Raw genomic sequence first — 16,169 nt, forward strand, 5'->3', positions numbered from 1 at the left:
CCCCCCCCCCCCCCCTCACTCCACTCCGCCCATAATCACAGAACAGCACTCACCATCACAAAACCCAAGTACAGTACCCAACCCCAAGTAAACACCCGCACATTACACTACAATCAATTGGCGGACACGACATCTGTTGGTATGTGCACACCATACACACATGTAGATGCACGCAGCTAGGTATGCAGGTATGTAGGTAGAGTAAGCTTATAGCGGGCAGCCCCAATAGGAAGGCGTGCTATAGATGAGCATGAGCATGAGCATGAGCATCATGACTCTACCCTAGATCTGGGGTGTTTGTGTTTGTGGGGGAGCTGGAGCTGGAGGTAAGCTGGCCGGCTAGGCCATGTAGAGTAATATAAAGACAGTAAAGTATGTATGTAGGTGTGTAGATATTCCATGTGTGCTGAGTACTGCACACAGGTGCGTGAAGATAAGTAGAGTAGAGATAGAGTACAGGTAGAGTAGGGTAGGTGGCAGCTATGGATTAATTATTATTGGTAGCGCGCGCTATTGTAGGTACAGTACAGTGCATGTATAAGAGTTGGTTTTTTGCTTCGCGGCGACTCTGGGCCGGTTTGTCGGTGTGGAGATAGAGCACCATAAGCAGCCTAGAGCAGCACAGTGGGTTCTGTTTGTGCACTTGCAACCACATAACTGGCTATATGTGCATACTTGTATATACATGTACCTACTCTGCCTTTGCTCTGTAAACTTGTCGTGTATTGCCAGTGGACGATCGAGTCGATTCCACAGCTCTCGAGCACCTAGGGAGGCTAGCTGGGCTTTATTCGAGTTGAGTTGCTCGAGATGCATACCTAATTCGACGGGTTAGAAGCTAGGGGGCTAGGTATTTGGCCCAATTGGAACCCAGGATCCCCTTTTTTGCCCTATGAGGCCGGCATTGAGCATTCATATCTATCTATTGGAAAGCCCTAGTATAGCAGAGGTGGTTTTACAACCAAAACGGACGAGCCTAGTTATAGTAATAAAAAAAAAGCCGACTCGACTCGATCGGACTCGGCGGTGTTGATCCAGATCCAGGATTGGGATTGGGATTGGGATTGGGATTGGGATTGGAATTGAGATTCCAAATACTGGCATACGTGCGTCCATGTATGTAGCTGGCCGCTGTAGAGTGCGTTGTTTGCCCAAGATCTATCTGGCATTGAAGGCATTGAAGGCATTAATTGACGTACAACGCACATAACGTCCGCTGCGCTATCAATTAGAGTCCATTCATGTGTACTCTAGCAGCCAGGCCATCCTAGCAGCCGTAATTCCACCGGCACCAGTAGAACTGAAGAGAGCCCTCAGTCAGTTGACTTCAACCACTAATTTGTAGATAGATACTGCCTTGGACATGCACCTTGCCAGACGTAAAGTAGATACAATAGATATGCTAGCTAGCCACAATTAACCTCGCTATATATAGACTCTCGTGAAAACCTCCCTCGGTCTCGAATCCCTCCAGAACACTCATGCCCGCCCCCAGACAGAGTTGATCCCACCGCCAAGCCCCATGCGCCAAGCCCCACCACGACGTCACTGCCCCCAAATCAAACCAAACCTCACTCTCACTCTCACTCTCTCACTCTCACCATCCAATCCAATCCTAACAATTCCTCCAACCGCCCGCAATGTTTGCCCGCACGCTCCTCCGCTGCGCAACGAGGCGGCCGCAATGCCTTCCCGCGCTGCGACGCCCGCCGCCCATACTCGCCTCTGCTAATGCCGCCGCAGCGGTCCCACGACGATACCTCTACGAGAACACCCGCCAGTCCATCCGCGACGAAGTGCCCAAAGGCCGCTGGGGCAAGAACCAAACCATGGCCGTAATCGCCTTCCTCCTGTACCCCCCCCCCCCACTATCAATGCCAGTAGTAGCAGAGAGCCCAACCCACTAACCCCCACCCCCCCCCCCCCACAGCGCCAGCAGCGGCATCGCAATCGCCCTCTACAGCTACACCACCTACCTCAGGTTCGTCTCCTCCACCCTGCACAACTACCCCCCCTCCGTCGCCAAAGAGCTCCGCCGCGCCCTCTACTACAACCTCTACGACCAGCCGCAACCGGCCATAAAACACTTCCGGCGCGCGCTCGAACAGTGCGCGCTCCACAACCTCTCCCCGCTCTCCGACGAGGTCACGGGCATAAAACTCGAGCTCGCCGCGCTCCTCGAGAAGCACGGGCTGCCCGACAAGGCCGCCACCGTCCTCGAGCACGTCCTCGACGAGGTCGCCGCCGGCGCAAAGGACCTGCCCCGTGGGACGGAGCGCACAAGACTGCTGAGGCGGGCTGTGGGCGTGGGGTTGAAGCTTGGTGAGCTGTATATGAACCAGGGGCAGAGCGCGAGGGCCGAGGAGCCGCTGGTGTGGGCTGTGCAGACGATGCTGCGGGAGCGGCAGCACCGGCAGCGGGTGGTGGAGGGGGAGCGGGGTGGTGAGGGGGCAGAGCGGGTGGAGGGGGAGGAGGAGGGGGAGGGGGAGTGGTTGAGTGATGAGGAGTCCAGCATGGCGCTGGAGAGCCTCGCTGCGTGTTATCTAGAGCGGGAGCAGCACTTCTTGGCCACGCCGCTACTACTACAGGCGCTGGAGTTGGCGCCGAGGGGCGATTGTCACGCCGTTATCATCAGTATGCCCCCCTCCCCATCCTCCCCTCCCCCCCACTAACACCCCATAGTGAACAACCTCTCCCTCTCCCTCGCGCAGCAACCCCTCCCCCCGCACGCACCCATAACCCGCCACCAGCTCATCGCCGACTCGGCCACAAAATGGGCCGAAAAGGCCCTCTCCCTCTCCAACAGCATCGCCCCGCCGCAGCGCACGCGCGAGTGCGACGAGGGCTGCGTCGCCGCGACCTACAACCTCGGTGAGTTCGCCGAGATGCTAGGTGACCGCGAGGGGGCGCGGCGGAGGTATGCCGAGGCGGCGAGCCTGGCGAGGGGGTTGGATATGCGTGAGGGGGTGAGGAGGGCGGAGGGGGCGTTGGTGAGGGTTGGTGGTGAAGGGGGGAAGTAGTGGGTGGAGGGTGGGGGGATGGGGAATGTAGATATATGGGTGTAGATGTAGGTTAATTGTAGTTGGCTCTAGCATTCCGGGGCCGGCTGCTTGCTACTAAGAACTAGAGGCTGGCTAGCTAGCTAGCGGCGCACTAACTACATTAGTGCACCAATAATAAGCGGAAATGATTGATGTGCATGTTTTTCTCTCCTGCACCACAACCACAACCACAACCACCATCCATCACTCCGCCACCATCCATCATCCATCACTCAATAAACCAATAGATATAGCTAGACCCTTCATTTCAACCATAACTCAATCAACCAGGGTAGAGAATAGCATATGCCCCATTCTACATTCACATCATCAGACAACACACACACACACACACACACACACATACAAATGCAACCTTTCAAAAAAAAAATACGTAACTACTACATACCAGTAACCAGTAACCAAAATAAAACCAAGATGAAAAAACGAGCGAGCGATACATGATCCAAAAAACAGGGTCATCAAAAAGCAATGAGAGTTGAAAAAGAATTACCACACCACCCGCCCACTTATCCACCTACCCACCGCACTTTTTAACCCCCTTCCCCCCCTCCCCTTCAACCTCAACCCCGAACCAAACCAAACTTCCAAACCGAAGACTACTACCACTAGACACATGCCAAACCATCATCATGATCCTCTGTAGCCCAAAAAGAAGTAAAATAAATAGAGTGTAACGAGAGTCAAGAAATATAAATACATCCGAAGATCAAAAAAAATAAATATAAAAATAAAAATAAAACGCCTTCTTCCAGCCGCGGCGCATGCTTTGTATCGGTATCGGCATCAGTATCGGTATATATCGGTGAGTAGAGTCGATGAGGAGTCGATGAGGAGTCGATGAGGAGGTGTTAAGGGGTGGTTGATATGTAAAAAATGAATAGCCTCCTCTCCAACCCTCCGACCCATTCCACTAAAATTCCCACCCCACTGACCCATACTTCGTCCCATCTTTACCCACCATCAAAAAAAGGTCTGCACTTACAGCGAGGAAAAATGCAAACATAAACGATATAAATGACATGCCCCCCCATCCCCCTTTTCTTCAACCCCACTATAACGCCGGTCCCCTCGGCGTCTCATCACTCCCTCTATGGTAGATGGGCAACCTGGGCACATAATCCCTCCCCCTCCCCACATCCTCTTCCTCCCCTAACGGTGGGGTCGGACTCCTCAAGCTCACACCATCCTCATCCACCTCAACCTGCTGCTTCGCGGGCGGTACGCTCGCAGGCGGCGGGTACGAACCCATAAGCGAATGCTGCGACTCCTGATGCGGCTGTTGCAGCTGTGGCGGCGGTGGTGCTGCTGTCGGCGGGTCGTACGAAGTGATTGGTATCTGCGGCGTCGTCGACTGCGGGGAGTTCTCGCCGCGGTTCTTCTCAAGGGAGGAGAATGCGTCGCGGGGCGTAGATTTGTTTTTACGGCGGCGGATGAAGAACACGGCGGCAACGATAAGCAGGAGACCGAGGATTCCGCCGACAACGCCGCCGGCTATGGCGCCGGCGTTGGACTTGCCGCCGCCGCGGGAGGATGTGGCACTGGTAGCACCGCTGGAGGCGGTGGAGTCGTCGCTGGCCTGGGTTGCGGAGGTGAAGGCGCCGCCGGTGGTGCCTGAAGGACTGCTGGTAGCTATATGACGGACACCTGTCGCAGTATCCGACACGCCTCGTGTCGCCGTAACAATGGCTGTAACCTCACTGTTCAAATTCAGAACCGTTGTAACATCATACAATGGCATCCCATTTGCGAGTGTTATTGTTGTGACTGATTGGTCTTCTGGGTTTGTAAGAGTTTTTGTTTGCATGGCGGCCGTTGTCTTCCCATCTGTGGTTAAGTCTGTGGAAACTATTGATTTCTGGTTTACGCAAGATGCATCGGTAGCGGCTGCCACCACACCATTGGTCCTACAGAACGTCTGGCATACAGGGTCTGGCAAGTATACTGCCCTACATTCCAAACCGTAATCTGTTGGGACAGGAGTAGGTGTTGAACTAGAAGCCTGAGCAGCAACGCCGACGATAGTACCCGCCGAGATCCAGAGGACGCCGCATAAAGTGGCTGAAAATATTGATACCGGTCGCATTTTTTTTCTTTTCTCCTGTTAATTATTTATTCCGGCTCGCTAGCCAGGCCGTATAGTTCGACAAAGACAATGCTCACTCGCTATCCCCTCGTTGGCGGTATCAGGGGGGGGGCGGTGGGATGGTAAAAGGTATCGTCGAGAAATACGCTGTGGTAGTGGAGGAAGGGTAGAAAGGGAGAAAAGGGAGGAGGGAGGAGGAAAAGAGCAACAAGATCAGAGATGGGTGGTTGCGGTGGTCATACACACACCAAATCCACTGTCGTACATGTACCGTATGTAGGCAGGCAGGCAAGCAGGCGGTGGACTGATACAGCGGCGTTGGAACGATAACCAATAGTTATTCCAGCCACAATGACAGCAAAGGCACCTAACTGGATGCACAAATGTGTCAAAAAAGCAACAAAGGCGCGAAGGAGGAAGGGTAAAAGGAAGGGAGGGGGGGGAGAGAGAGAGAGACAAAAGGTGTCATCGGCCATGTTCATACCTACTCCAGGTTATTAGGTCTCCCTCTATCCTGCTATTCTCCACTGTGGCATATCGACGATCAGAGGAAGAAGTTGCGGTACCGGTGAAGAAGCACACTGGACGGGAACCCATATTGCTATTGAGTAAGGCTTATAATTTCGAATTGAGTTGGTCTGTGAATTATGTGGGTAGTGGGTTCGTAAATAGAAACCACGAGGTAGGGGGAGGGGGTTATGCATTGTCTGGCGAAAGGGATGTAAGCACTACAGTTTTTTATTACTCGCAAATTACAGCTATGGTGGTACAGTTACATACATGTACCTTTGGGTACCCACTGTCTCCTCATCCCCACTTCTCAACCAGCACTCTCTTGAATGTATGTATGTAGTAATATCACCCACAATGCAAGCCACTGCCACTCAACATCACGATTAACTATTACCACTGCTCAGTCAGTACATATCAGCTGTGTACCTAGGCATGTATCCAAGAGTGAAGAAATCCAGCGGCGCTGGCGAGAGACGTTCCAACATCCATTCATCCACCCATGCCAGTGCAGCCGTCGATGTCGCACAGAGAATATAGGTGTGGGCTGTGGATGTTACAGTTGGGAATGAAATAGCCGGGGGATTAGTGGGTACAAAGGTGTCGAGACAGACGTTTGAGAGGCTTAGCAAACCCCAAACACGGCTAGCTTCGCCCGCCTAGAAATCAGCTCAGCCGCACGATAAATACAATACGGGCAACAACTCCTGCTAATCCCAAAAATGTGCCCCTACTTAACCCTGTCGTTCTGCGCAGAAATACTCCACTGTAAGTAGAGAAAAACATATATGTGAGTGGAGATACACCTACCTACTATATGTACGGGCATAGAGTCTTTTTTCTTGTCCGCTGATCAGGATTATCCGGGGAGGATGTAGAAGACGGGGTGTGGGTCACCGGGAAGACTTTATCTATCTGTTCCTGCCTGGAGGGATGCGACAATGTGGAAACACTGAATGAACAGAAGTGTTCCGTTCCTTTCTTTTTCTCTTATTTTCTGCCGCCTGTACGTTTGTTCTCGCGCTCTTCTACTCTAGGAGCACAAGATTAGTTATGATAGGTAGCCAACCGCGCCGCAGAGGTAAGTGACAACTCCTGTGCCCCCGGAAGGAAGCCGGATACATTTGTAGCAAGTAAAGCAACAGCGACCTGGGTTGAGAGGAGGGAATGGATGTGTAAGAAGTAATCCATGATAATTTCTTTCTTATCTGTGGACTCTACATTACATTGCAATTCTACCGTGGTACTAGGGCAGAGCAGTACGAGGGAAGATCACTTATCCGGTTTATTTTTAATTACTTTCATGTAGTAATCAGGGCCCTACGAGCAAATAAGAATAAGATGTGGCGGTTGCCTCGATCCCTTTGCTCTGCACTTTCTTGCCGTACCGTATCGGTACCATAACTGCAATAAATGACATTTAGCCTAGGCCAAGTAAGTGCACGAATCCGTGAAATTGCTTGTATATCAACGACTTGATCTCCCCCTCTCCTTTTCACATTTCCCATGTTCTTACTACGGCAGACCTCGGCAGCGCAAATAAAGTTTCACGAATGATTCTAGTGTGATGAACCCGACATGAAACGTGAGTCAAGGTTTAAAGACACAGTTATGCACATATAACGATTTCAGCTTGGTTGGGGGGCAATAGCAAACCACATCCTACTATGGTTTCCTCTTCCGACCGTCCCTACCTAGGGTAGATTATTTCCTTTTCTGGTTCGGACGTGATCCCTGCAAAACAGGGCTAGATTCAGTGGCACCCGAGTGAGATTATGTGCAAACATTAATTTAGGGTTAGGGGTGCTGTAATCAGCGGGATCGATCGTTGTGATAAGATAAGATAAAGAAGGGTTGGCCCTGAAGTCCAGACAGTCACAGCCCACCACCAATCTCCTACACACACGGCCCAATCCTGCTTAGTTCGTAGTGTCTTGGCACGAGCGACGCCCACACAACACCCAGCAGAGACATTTCGATTCCCCCGTCAGTAAACGAATTTCTCACGTCCACCCACGAAACCACCACGAAGTTAACGACCCTATTCAACTTCTTCTCCGGTCAATTTTATAAGTCATCATGAGTGGTGTGTGTTTTTTCACCCCCCGTTAAGATGCTGAGGATGGAAATGGGAAACAGGTGGAACGAAATACTGACGTCGATTGGTGGGGTATGATAGCTGAACAGATGGTTTTGCGCGGGACCCTTGAAGGTAGGATGAACACGCTGTTCCGGTGGAAGAAATGAGGAGGGAATTAAGCTCCAGAAATGCTGGCTGCTCCTTGGGAAATCTTCTGGAATTGGAGATGCTAATTTGGATATTGAATATCAGGGCACAGCGGCTGGGTCACTGTAAGAAGAGACACCCTCTCAATGCTATAATGTGGGGGTGGATATTGACTGAGATGGAACGAAATAGTCCCTCGCCACTTCCCTCGAGAACCCCAACATGCTCTTGTCCGCTTCGCGTGACAAGACTCTGATCATCTGGGACCTGTAAGAAATATCCGCTTCTCGCTCGTTTTCACTGCAGCTGGAGGATGCCTTTCTCAGAAAGTTATCTGATGAATTTTTGCAGCACCCGTGACGAGGGAAGCTTTGGTGTCCCCAAGAGGAGTCTCAAGGGTCACTCCCACATCGTCTCCGACTGTGTATGTTCACCTCCGACTATTGAGGAGAAAGAAATTGGAGGACTTCCCCGCTAACAGAGAGCTACAGGTGATCTCTTCCGACGGTGCCTACGCTCTTTCCGCCTCTTGGGACAAGACCCTCCGTCTGTGGGAACTCTCCACCGGTCAGACCACCCGCCGCTTCGTCGGACACACTGGTGACGTCCTTTCCGTCTCTTTCTCCGCCGACAACCGTCAGATCGTCTCCGGATCCAGGGATCGCTCAATCAAGCTCTGGAACACCCTCGGTGACTGCAAGTTCACCATCACCGACAAGGGTCACACCGAGTGGGTTTCTTGCGTCAGGTTCTCCCCGAACCCCCAGAACCCTGTGATTGTTTCTGCTGGTTGGGACAAGTTGGTCAAGGTTTGTACCTTTTTTCTTTGCCCCCTCAAACGCCAGGACCCATGCACCCCAAATTGCGCCGAAAAGAGACGGAGATATCAAAGGATGCTATGCAACTTTATAGTATTTGCTACTTCAGAGACCCATCTAGTCTATGAGACAACCAATCACCAACGCACTGATGATACACTTCCTCTCTCTCATTTTTATACCCACTATCAACACCAATTCTTCTGAGAGTTCTGCATGCTAACATGTATCCCTCTTCAAGGTCTGGGAACTCGCTTCCTGCCGCATCCAGACCGACCACATCGGTCACACCGGTTACATCAACACCGTCACCATCTCCCCCGACGGCTCTCTCTGTGCTTCCGGTGGAAAGGATGGAACCACCATGCTCTGGGATCTCAACGAGTCCAAGCACCTCTACTCCCTCAACGCCGGCGACGAGATCCACGCTCTTGTCTTCTCCCCCAACCGCTACTGGCTGTGCGCTGCCACCGCTAGCTCCATCATTGTCTTCGACCTCGAGAAGAAGTCCAAGGTCGACGAGCTCAAGCCCGAGTTCGTTACCGCTGGCTCAAAGAGCCGCGACCCGGAGTGTGTTTCATTGGCTTGGAGCGCGGATGGACAGACCCTGTTTGCTGGTTACACAGACAACATCATCAGGGCTTGGGGCGTCATGAGCAGGGCTTAGATGGGAAGTTGAATGAAAAAAGTAACTTGAAAATAATAAAACAATGGTTCCTTCTTTTTTTTTTGTGAATCAAATTCAGAAATTTAAAACACAAAAAAAACATTCAAAAATCGGGCTCTTCTAGGTTTCTTTTCTCTTTATCCTTCCTCTATGTCTGGCTTGTTTGTTTTTCCTTTAACTCTTCAATATTTGGCGGCGGTGGGGATATAGGCGTGTGTGCATACCTGTTTTTGTAAATGTACAATGATAGGAGTGAATAAAAAGCTTTTGATACCTCCCTGGCAATATTGTTGTCCAAGTAATGGCGAAGATTTACACGTTAGAATTGGTTCATAGAATCTCACTCGCACATAATTTGCCCAGTACTATAAATAGGATATCGTAAAAATGCACCAGCTTAAATAGCTTCGAAGGCAACGATAGAGAGGAGAGCCGCTGGTGATGACGTCAATAGAAATCATGAGTTTGTGAACGGGAGCCATCAGAACAGGGTTTCCGTTTAAACAGGAGGGAACAACTGATCTGATTCGACCAGCATAGCAATTCTAAACATTCGCTATGCATGCCATAGCTCTAGCACGTGGACCCGTATTACAAAGGCTTGCAGTACTAAGCTGACTCGTATTTGTTCAACCAATGCAGCATTATTATTATCAATAAAGTCCTCCAACAAGTTATATAGTACTAAGACGCGGCCACGCTATATCTAATATTAATAGTAGTCTACAAGCTTTAAGTTACGCCCTAAAACGCCCATCCCGGAATCTAAAGTCAAAGAAAAAATAAGAAAGAAAAGAAAAAAAACTACTTATTACAAAACCACAAGCTCTATGTCCTTGGTATATTTCTAAAAAAACACAATCTCTATCAGTCCAACCACGGCAGTTTTCCCGGATAAAGCCTCGTCGTTATTCCGGTACCTTCGTCGAGCCCGCACCATCTAAACAGCCCCACAAGCTCTGGGCAGCTAATTGAATATGCATTATACCTCCTCATCGGATTTCTGCCCCTTCTCTTCTCACGCAACTCGTCGTCCTCGACGCATGCATACAGGTCAACCCCCCAAGCAGCCCTAGTTGACTCCTCGTGTTCCAAAATCGAGGCCTTGTTAGTGTTGGTTTCGTCCGCCCAGTCTGGATCAATCCCAACGAAAGTAAACGCCTCTTCTGGGAACTGTATAGCTTCCCGGTGGAACCTCTGGAATCTTTCGCGCTTGAATTCATGGGATATGACGATTATGGTTTTGGGGTAGGTCCCTGTTACTTCGTGGAAGCGGCTGATTGAAAAGAGCACGTTCTGATACGAGTCCATTGCGCTTTCCTCGGTGGTGGTTCGTGCAAGGAGGTCCGCTGGTATGAGGTCGCGGGCTGCAGCTAAATTCTAGGTGGACATTAGTCTAGAGCTTCTGATTACTGTAATAATTATAGAGAGCTTACAAAATAGCTGCTACCCTCACTTCTGGGGCCTGTTGAAGCTTTGGTTTCGCCGCTGGGGAGATAACCAGTTAGCAGGAGCTCACAGGGAACAACCATTCCACGATAAAACATACCCCGAGAAAACAAGCAGAGTCTCCGGATTCTGCAACGCAATTGAAACTCCGGCCTCGATATGCTTAATAAATGTTCTAGTCTCGCCCTTCTGGAAATCATTGATAGCCCTACGTTGCCCCACACCCATTAGCACATCCCAACACCCAAAAAGGGGGGATCAACCCACCACTCGCTCTCATCCTCTCCAGCAGCTTTCCCGCCCAACCACACCGCATGACAAGTCACAATAACCAAACTTGTCAACCCGCTCTTCACTTCACCCAGATCCCACGCGATTGGCTCGTCATCGTCGTCCGTCGCATCCCCACCAAGCAGCCAGAAAAGGAGCACAAACAGCAGAGTAACTGCGACAACCAGGAGCTTCCGCGAAAAGCGTGTGCTGTATCGGCGTTTTCGGGAGTAGGTACCGTTGCTCTCGGGCAGGCGTATCGATACGACCATTATTAGCTGTTTTTACTGGTAGTGAGTGACTTTCTGTGCTGCTTGTCCGGCTTTCTTTTTCGGTCCTTTTTTTTTCTTTCCCCCACCACGCGGCGCTGGGCGATGTTTCGTGACTTTGAGGGAGGGAGGAGTGAACCCCTGGGCCTGTGTTTGGTTGTTGGAAAAAAAAGGTTGAGGCTCCGGCTGTGTAGATCTTAAGCTGTTTTAAGGCTAGTAGGGGCTTGGAGGAATAGGAAGTAGCCGAGTTGCGAATTGGCATGGGTTCCGATTCCATTGACTGACTGGGAAGGTGAGGTGTTTGGAAAGGGAAATAATACTGCGGGGATCGCGTGACATGAAATATTCTTTCTATCATAAGGCTAGTCTCTTGAGTTCTTTGTCAAGTTTCACAGTTTGGTAATAATTACATGGTTTCGATTCGATCTCTTCCGATGGATCACGATATATCACTCGGTGATAAACCGCTCTGTGAGTGTGTTCAATGTTGCTTCCTATAGTAGCAAATCGTATAATACAGCTTAATTATAGTATTATGGCGTCTTGAGTAAGTGCTCATCACAAGTGTGAATATCACATGGTTATGCCCAAGAAGGCCGGCCATATCACAACATGAGAAAAGAAGGGCGGAAATGATCAAATCATAAAACAACAAAAAGGACCGCGGCCGACACTTGGGAGACCCTACTAGGAATACAAACCCAAACCATGAACACAGTTGCGAATAAATGAATCAGCCACCGAGCGTAACGTTGGCCGCCTCAACTGGGCCATGGCGACTGATAGTGTACTATTAGGCCTTTTTTTAACTTGATGACCGGGTGTACTTTCTTTTGAAAGGGACAAGTCGCTTTTACTAGATTATGGACAACGATTATATGATTCGTAATTAAGAACGTGCCTAGGTTGCCGATTTCAGTACTGTAAGTCCGTTATGAATATTTTGTAAGGCGTGCTTATACGTGTCTGTATTGCACTGATAAAACCAACTTATGCACGTACGTATATGATGCATTTACAATATCACATATGAAAGTGAGATGCAGATCTAGAGAGGTGCCACGATTCTATATAATATATGATTTTTGAATTTGAACCTGACTTAATACGTCAAATCCCGTTCACACTGCTGCTTCAACACATGTAAAAATAGGAAGCCATAAGCTTCTTGTATGACGTATATATACATTAAGCCAGTACCACCTTTATTCCTAACCATCCACTCACAACATTAGCTCAAAACCCACGAGCAGTGGAAGGTTATTCCTGAGAACTCAAGGCTTCAAGCGTGTGGATAGCTGTATTGATTTTGGATACTCTGGGGCTTCGGTCTTGGGTAACGTATTGAAACGGAACTTGTTGGAAGTCCTATGTTTCGGACCATGACTATGGGCTAAACGTTTCTGTGTAAATACCGCTGAATCGTAATGTGGGATTTTGCCAACAGGGTAGGAAGGGGCGAAAGTATTATATATACAGAGATTATGCAGCCTTATATATCGCGTTTGGGAGGGCTCAACAGCACCTGAAGGATTTACAGTACAAGGGATGCCTAGGAGGGGAGAAGACCTAGGCCTGTACTATAGAGTATTATCTCATTTGCATACTATAATTTGCAATATCGTGTAAGTGATCAAAAATCCTTTGTATTACGGGCTAATAATAGGGAATATCTATTGATATCACAGCCGTCTTTTATTATATTATAGTATAGATGCTACACCGACCCATTATATATATATCAATACTCTAATATAAATTTTGGTTTCCGTTACTCACTCTACCATCACTGACCACTCGCTCTCCAAGGACACGAGCACGAAAACGCTCGAAAACTTTTGATAATACTATTAATTCGCTCTAGCACTCTCGGTGTATATCTCCAAGGAACCTCCTCGGCTGACTACCCATTTGGGCAGCTCGACAATCACGAGTGATATCTCATGATCCCATGACCCCGTGCAACAACCCCACACCACCAACCTCGGAAAAGCAAACCACTGCGTCCTCATCCCACCATGCGTGCTGCAGTCCAGTTCATTTAAAGTTAAGATCCCAAGCCCAGCCCAATGCCCATCAACCACGCGATCGAACCGCTTATCCCCATCCAGACTAGCCAAGTCCTGCAATGTGCAGGGGATTTAAAAAAAAAAGACCTTTGAGTTTAGTGACTGCTGTCGATGGAAATGACTTGAACGTTCCAGAAGGCCCACGACGTTTTTTCCTACAATTTTCTGTATGTAGGTAGAATTGAATTCTGCCTGATCATCGGGGAGCAGTTGATGCACCTCATCATCTCTTCCTCCTTAGCAAGGGGAGAAAAGGAACGATGGATAATGTTGAAAGAAAAATTCGTACATGTCGTCGCCTGCAACCAATATCGGACACCCCCGCAATCGATAGGATAAAACGGAATCAACAGAAAAATTCCTTCTTCTCAAATACCAACAAAAACACCGTGGATGAAGACATATATATGCCACGTAGATTAGCTACTATGAAAACCGAAAGGAAATAACGCCAGCGTAGTAAACACCCCTCCAACTTCCTTCTAAGTCCCCTAGAACAAACAAAAAACAAACAAAAAACAAACAGGAAGGTTATTAAAGAGTAACAATAATCCCCAAGTCCGAGAATAGTGATGAAAGCAACGGAAAAAATACTCTGCCCAACTCACAAACAAGTTACTTTCCTTTTCTCTACCTCCCCAAATCTATAATAATGACCCATCGACTCCCAGCCCCCAACAAATATGACATGCAACACAAAAAACAAGAAAGAAAAAGGAAAGAAAAGGAAAGAACAAATAGACAATGATCCGGTTCGTTTCTTCGCGGCCTGCCGCCACGCTGAAATCGAATATACATACATCCTCCAATATCAATTCAAGTGGACCTATTGTTTCGTGTATTTCGTATAATTATCTGGCTTTGTGTCCACGATCTCGTATCTATTCCCGTAGCCTCAAACTATACACTCAATAGACTACTAGTGCCGTCTCCTCTTGTTTTCGAATTGCATCTTTTCCACTCCAGGGAAATCAAAGAACTCCGACATGGTTCCAATCCTTCTCTTGTTCCCAGCACGTTGTTGCGGATGCCTCCCAGTAGATGTAGGGCTACCAAGACGGAATGGCGGAGGGTTGGTGGTATTAGAGCCGGCCCGGTTCTGGAAGATAGTTGGATTGTGGGCTGACAGTGTTGGAGAAGTGGGTGGCGAATAAAGTTCTGTGTCCGGAAGTTCCTCAAAACTGTTATTGTCGAAGCGTGGTTGTGGAGGCACGTGTCGTGGTAGGTCCATATCGGCACGGAAGCTAAACACCGGGGTTTGTTGGAGTACATCGCTCGACTGTGGCTTTACAGGCGTGGGAGGCGAATTGTTTGCCGAATGTTGTGGAGCCGATGGGCTATTTTGCTGCTGAGGATGCGGAGAGACAGACTCGATATTATTGTCGATGGTAGGAAGTTCTTCACTGTCGACACTTTCTTCCCGGTCCTCGCGTCTGGACTTGGGCTTACTAGTGCCACCGGCTTTCCTCCGCCTCGATAGTGCCCACTGCCGCATCGTTTCTAATGAGCTTTTGTCGCACCTTCCCTCAACCTTCTCCAGGAACAGTAGCAGGTCATCGATGCAATCCTGGTAGCCCTCTACCCTCCCTTCACGGCGGGAGCGCTCCGCCTCATTTGCAGCAGTCTTGTAGAGGGTCGTAACCGAGAGGGCTGTTTGTTTGAATGCAGCTAGTAGCAAGGTTGAAGAAAGCTGATCCGTGTCTTCGTTGGAGGGGTTGCTGCGGGGGAGAGTTGAAGAGAGGGATGTTAAATCCATTTAGACGAAGGTTATTCTGGTAGGTGAAGGGGTGCTTATATGACAAACACAATTCTCCAAAATCGTAGTCGAGACTGTATGAAGTGTGTATCGACACACTCTATAGGTGATAATGGTATTAACAGTGTGCAGCGATGGTGTGATGTAGTGAAGAAGATGAGAATGAGAGGGGTGTGGGGTTATGATGAGAAAGGTGGGTGGAAATTGGGACTAAGATGGTGTCAAACGAAGGGAGGAGTAGACTAGTGCCCCGATGAGATTAGGTGGCAGAAAACGAGAGTCGTGGTGAAGTCTACTGGTGGTTTAAATCAAATGGACGAGTTATAGGCAGGAAAGTAATAGCCAAAGAACACAAATAGAAGGAGGTGAACCTTGTGACACCAAATGACACCAAACCAAACCACGACTAAGGATGATCAACCGGAAATCAGAGGTTGAACAGACAGACAGAGGCCAGAGGGCGAATGCAGTCGATGGTGTGTCAGTCAGGTCCACAGGTCCAGTGACGCCTGCAGGCCGATACAGTAGGCTAAGCCAGTAGGGTAATCCTGGATGGCCGATGATTGACCTTCCTTTGGTAGGGATCCACAGTCCCGAGAAGCCCAGAGAGACCTCGAGAGGCCGAGAAACCTGAGTGATACTAGATGAAGGAGCAGGAAAACGGCGGTTAGAAGATTCTCGGCGACGGAGTCGATGTCATTATCAAATTCTGTAACGCCACCTTCAGGAGCAAGGATGAGTAAGCAAGCAGTCTTCAGACTGGCTTGGCGGGGGTGGGTTTCGCGTGGGAAATAATCTTCGGCGACGCGCTTGGATTCTGTAGAAGGCATGTAGTAGGTATAGTGCCTGTACAGCGGGTTTCCTTTGCCTGCCTTCTCTTCCCTCGCCATACCTCCTCTCAACACCAACCTGCCAATTATTCCCTTGCGAGCCCACCTATCAACCTTCGCACAATCCAATTTTTATAAACTCCAATAGATATCACC

At 49.3% G+C, this 16,169-nt stretch overlaps 5 protein-coding genes across 5 annotated transcripts; 2 read left to right on the forward strand and 3 right to left on the reverse strand.

The window, feature by feature from the left end:
* Positions 1 to 1,640: 1,640 nt before the first annotated feature.
* LAJ45_08051 (uncharacterized protein) lies at positions 1,641 to 3,020 on the forward strand (the record flags this gene model as incomplete). Its single annotated transcript, XM_046117605.1, has 3 exons — positions 1,641 to 1,852; positions 1,931 to 2,634; positions 2,683 to 3,020. The coding sequence occupies 3 exons, from the start codon at positions 1,641 to 1,643 to the stop codon at positions 3,018 to 3,020; spliced, it is 1,254 nt and encodes a 417-aa protein (XP_045969254.1).
* A 1,096-nt stretch (positions 3,021 to 4,116) lies between these two features.
* LAJ45_08052 (uncharacterized protein) lies at positions 4,117 to 5,148 on the reverse strand (the record flags this gene model as incomplete). Its single annotated transcript, XM_046117606.1, has 1 exon — positions 4,117 to 5,148. The coding sequence occupies one exon, from the start codon at positions 5,146 to 5,148 to the stop codon at positions 4,117 to 4,119; it is 1,032 nt and encodes a 343-aa protein (XP_045969255.1).
* Positions 5,149 to 7,737: 2,589 nt separating this feature from the next.
* Positions 7,738 to 9,370, forward strand: LAJ45_08053 (uncharacterized protein; the record flags this gene model as incomplete). The annotated part of the gene is made up of 7 exons (XM_046117607.1): positions 7,738 to 7,744; positions 7,838 to 7,870; positions 7,991 to 8,010; positions 8,078 to 8,154; positions 8,237 to 8,309; positions 8,377 to 8,694; positions 8,945 to 9,370. The coding sequence occupies 7 exons, from the start codon at positions 7,738 to 7,740 to the stop codon at positions 9,368 to 9,370; spliced, it is 954 nt and encodes a 317-aa protein (XP_045969256.1).
* Positions 9,371 to 10,237: 867 nt separating this feature from the next.
* LAJ45_08054 (uncharacterized protein) lies at positions 10,238 to 11,361 on the reverse strand (the record flags this gene model as incomplete). Its single annotated transcript, XM_046117608.1, has 4 exons — positions 10,238 to 10,750; positions 10,807 to 10,858; positions 10,920 to 11,027; positions 11,087 to 11,361. 4 exons carry the CDS (start codon positions 11,359 to 11,361, stop codon positions 10,238 to 10,240), a joined length of 948 nt encoding a protein of 315 aa, XP_045969257.1.
* Positions 11,362 to 14,346: 2,985 nt separating this feature from the next.
* LAJ45_08055 (uncharacterized protein) lies at positions 14,347 to 16,073 on the reverse strand (the record flags this gene model as incomplete). Its single annotated transcript, XM_046117609.1, has 4 exons — positions 14,347 to 15,077; positions 15,232 to 15,283; positions 15,555 to 15,589; positions 15,752 to 16,073. 4 exons carry the CDS (start codon positions 16,071 to 16,073, stop codon positions 14,347 to 14,349), a joined length of 1,140 nt encoding a protein of 379 aa, XP_045969258.1.
* Positions 16,074 to 16,169: the final 96 nt, after the last annotated feature.

The sequence above is a fragment of the Morchella importuna genome (assembly GCF_003444635.1).
Source record: "Morchella importuna strain M04M26 chromosome Unknown Morimp01GS027, whole genome shotgun sequence".
In the NCBI taxonomy this organism is placed as follows: domain Eukaryota; kingdom Fungi; phylum Ascomycota; class Pezizomycetes; order Pezizales; family Morchellaceae; genus Morchella; species Morchella importuna.